Source organism: Sorex fumeus, unplaced genomic scaffold (assembly GCF_029834395.1).
Source record: "Sorex fumeus unplaced genomic scaffold, SorFum_2.1 ptg000007l, whole genome shotgun sequence".
Taxonomy (NCBI): Eukaryota; Metazoa; Chordata; class Mammalia; order Eulipotyphla; family Soricidae; genus Sorex; species Sorex fumeus.
In genome coordinates this window covers 1428032-1432465 of record NW_026606064.1, presented here as the reverse complement: position 1 = coordinate 1432465, position 4434 = coordinate 1428032, and the positions used below count along the sequence as shown (strand labels likewise).

The following is a 4434-nucleotide window of genomic DNA, read 5'->3' as shown; positions in this document are numbered from 1 at the left end:
AAATTTCAGTCTTCAACATCCTAAGAAAAGTTGGAAGATCTTCAGAATTGGCTTTGGGGTTTGCTCCTTGCCTCTATAAACTCATACCTGTTACTTCATGGATGAGATTGATGCAATCCTCAATTTTAAAAATATGTCCTTTGTTCCATTTTGTGTAATAATTATAGGTTTCAATTCTAAATATTGTATAGGTTTCCTAAACATGACACATAGAATTATTTGGTTTCAAGAACAGGGGAGAAAGAAACTTACAAAAAGATAATTTTTGTTCTGTATTATTTTAACTCCATGCCCTGTGGTATTGTAGGAGACCATGTTATCTATTTGAACCAAATATTTTCATCTTGGAAATGTTAGATTTAAATTGATAATATAACAGCATAAAAACTCATCTATAACTTCATAGTTCTGACTAGATTTTTCCAGTAGAAAATTAGGCAACATGCTTTCAGCAATGCCAGAATTCCTGTAATACTCAAATACTTTCCAAGAATTATGGCATTATTCCTGTTTATGTTTATTGTAAATGCAATCTTTATTACCTAGGGCTAAAGATGAATCTCAGTGACACATGCTTTGAATATCACAAAGTTCAATCCCCAGCATCTCTCCACCAACTCTCCAAAATTATTTAATGTTGGAGGAGAAATTATGTCCTATAAGTAGCATAAGAGCAGTGGTAGAGAGTTTTGAGCATTTTAGAGATGGAAGTACAGTAACTATGTATGTCAAAACAATAAATGTTAACATTACCATAATATAATAATTTAAAAATGAAAAAAAGCTATAATTCCAAGACTGTCCCACTCTGTGAAATATAATCAAGTTATTAAGGCCCTCCCGTTGATCGTCGATTTGCTCGAGCGGGCCCAGTAACGTCTCCATTGGAGACTTTGTTGTTACTGTGTCTGGCATACCGAATACTCCCGGTAGCTTGCCGGGCTCTCCGAGAGGGGCGGAGGAATCGAACTCGGGTCGGCCATGTTGGCCGCTTGTAAGGCGAACGCCCTACCCGCTGTGCTATCGCTCCAGCTATAGCTCAAGTTATTGGAATAGTTATATGAGGAAACTCATACAAACACTTAAACACATAACCTAGTATACAGCAATTGCTCGATGTGGTTAGCTATTATTATTATTGCTTACAAATAATCAGCAATTATATCTTTTAAATTTTATTTCTATTTTCAGTTGTTGTGGTTCACCCTGGAGTCCTCAGGATTACTCCTGAATCTGCTCTCAGGGATCACTCCTGGATGTGCTTGGGGATCATGGAAGATGACAGGGATTCAACTTAGGTTGGCTATGTGCAAGGCAAATGCCTTATCCATTTTAATTTCTCTCTAGACTCAGTAATTACAGTTTTAACAGTAAAAAAAAAGTCAGTGGTACTCCATATTAATAGCTTAATTGGGATGAAATACTCGCTGTATCATCTATACCATAAATAATCAAACACTACTTTCTCAAAGCAGATCAGGAGTTGGTTTCTGATTATCTACGGTATATTTTGAAACAAACCTTAAGGGAAAAATTAAGTAGTCATTGCTATCATAATTTTTGCTTAAATATTTTTGCATTTCTTAATCCAGATAAATATTACCAAATATTAGTCTTAATGAGGAATATGTGTAGCCCTTTTTATCACCCTCTTAAGGGCTTCTTTGATATCCTTGTTCCTAAGACTATAAATAAGAGGGTTTAGCATAGGAATAATTATAATATAAAATACTGACAGCATCTTATCCTGCTTCTCAGAGTGCCTGGAACGAGGATGCAGGTATACAGAGAAAGAAGTACCATAGAAGAGGGTCACGACTGCCAGGTGGGAGGCACAGGTATTGAAGGCCTTGGCACTGCCTTTCAGAGAGGATATTTTCAGAATAGAAGCAGCAATGAAACCATAGGATAACAGAATAATGAGCAAAGAACCAATGCCTACAAAGAAAACTACTAAAAACAGAATCATTTGAGTGATGACGGGACTGGAACAAGACAAAATTATGATTTCAGTTATATTACAGAAGAAATGTTCGATGACATTTGGCCCACAATAATCAAGACTAAAGCAAGGAACTGTTTCAAGTAAACTACAAAGGAAACCAGTTCCAAGGGCCCCCACAGCCATCTTCTGACACAGCCCAGGCGCCATGATGGTTGAGTACTGTAGAGGGTTACCAATGGCCACGTATCTGTCATAGGCCATGGCAGCCAAGAGGCAGAACTCAGCCTGACCCATCCAAGAGGAAGCATAAAATTGAATGGCACAGGCAATGAAGGAAATAGTTTTTTCATCTTTGAAGAAGTCTGAAAGCATCCTTGGGCTGATGGATGTGGTATAGCAAATGTCTATGAATGAAAGGAAACTAAGAAAGAAGTACATCGGTGTGTGCAGGTGAGAGTCCATCCTGATTAGGATGATCAGACCCAGGTTCCACAATAAGGTAACCAGGTAGATCCCTAGGAAGACTGGAAAGAGAATAAACTGTAGCTCTTTCTCATTGGTAATTCCCAGAAGAACAAATACAACAACAGAAGTGTGGTTTCTGTCCTCTTCTATAAACTTGTATGGCATCATCTGCAGAGAAAAAGATGAGAGAAAAAAATGGTTTCATTCTCAACATATGCTTTATTTTTTACCCATTCATGGATATTGAAAAACCTATGCACTTCTGCACTCCATCCATCAATGTTGAGTTAACACTGACTTTGTATAAAGCCCCCAACCTCAGTTGAAAAATTCTTTTGGATATATATTGCCATTCATTCTGAAGACAAAATGATTCTTGGGAATCATTATTATATTAGCCAATAAATGCTTCATTTTATTTTTTTCTTCTCAAATTTTATAAATATATGAGAAATGTAAATGTGGCCAATTAGGATTAAACTGTCATTTCTCTACATGGTGAGGCATTATTATTTTAACCAATTATAGCTCTGATATGATAGTATTTATGAAAGTTTAGGACTTATGTTAGTTCTCAAATATAAAATGTGGATTCTGAGTAGGTGCTCTTTAAAATGTCCTCAAGTACTAATCAGCAATCAACCTGTAATCAGGCAGGGTTAACAATTTTATAATTGCTTTTGTGTCTTCATAGACCCAGGAGAGATACAGAAATAGCCAAATGGAAATAACCATCATGCATCAAGAAAAAGGCTTCAAAATATATGTGACTTAACTAACTTCTAATGAACTAAGGAAAGTTCATTAGAAGTTAAAAAAGACAAAGTTGGAAGTTCGTTCCTCTTCTTGGTAATATAAATTTTCTTTATTTCCATCAGAGCTGCTTAAGACTTAAATTGTTTAAGAAAGTGATTTTACTCTTTTGTGGCGAGGTCAGGGACCTTTTGAAAATCTTTTGGAAACTCAAAATTGTCTGACCAGAAAATGATAGCCATTCACCAACTTTGCATATACCACTATGCATTTAAAGTCATAATGGAATCTGCTTGAGTTTCCTCTCAGATTCCGACTTTGTTATTTCAATTGTATAAATATGCAGAGTTTTTTAATCTTCACATACTCATTTCTCTAAACTGTTAAATTTGTGCAATGTTAATATCTATCTCAAGAGGTTATTGTGTCATAAAACAAAATCTGAACTAAATATTCTTCCCACAACTCCTGGTGTGAGTTATACAACAAAAATTGTTCACAAATAACATTAACTTTGTTTCCCGGATAGGTCTCATAGCTGTCATTCCTTTCTATGTGACTTTTTATTGTGACTCATTATAATTGTGGTTAGAAGAGATTCTTGATTTCTTTACACTTTTAAGTGCTATGCACTACACTACCCAAACCTGGACGAGTCACTTGGGCTGAGTCACTTACCTTCCTTTCAGCTTCTCATCAAAAAAAAAATTAAGCTCACTCTTTAGGTACCTCTAATTTGAAATATGAATTTATGAAATATTTATTTCTGTCTTTAAATATTTTTCTTCAGGATTAAATATTTTAAAGAAGTTCATCTTTTCCATGAAGATTAAATTAGAAATCCTTCATCTGAAAATAAGTTAATCAACCAACAGAGATATCTTCTACATAAAGGAACAGAACTTCTGAGTTTATTAATGCATAAGGTAATATAGGAGCAAGCTGAATTTTGGAAATAAGTTTGGTAATTGAAATCAATGAAAGAGAAAAGAAAAAACTGATGAAAAATAAATCCTGAACTATCAAAGGCAAGGAATTTCTTGTCAAGAGTAGCACTTTTCACAAGGATTGGGAATAAATTAGCCCAGAGTTTCTAAAATTGTGACTTAATCCAAATAGCCTACTAACAAACATATAACTATTTTGAAAATTACTAAGGAGGGCTGAAAACACAGTACAGGGACCAAGATATTTTCTTTGCATGCAGCTGATGAGGTTTAATCCTCAGCACAGCATAATCACCTAAATACTAGCGGGGGAGAAACCCCCAA

At 35.2% G+C, this 4434-nt stretch overlaps 1 protein-coding gene across 1 annotated transcript; it reads right to left on the bottom strand.

The window, feature by feature from the left end:
- Positions 1-1615: 1615 nt before the first annotated feature.
- On the bottom strand, positions 1616-2578 carry LOC130016607 (olfactory receptor 5A1-like). The gene has a single exon (XM_056107319.1). It carries the CDS (start codon positions 2576-2578, stop codon positions 1616-1618), a length of 963 nt encoding a protein of 320 aa, XP_055963294.1.
- Between the last annotated feature and the right edge of the window lie 1856 nt (positions 2579-4434).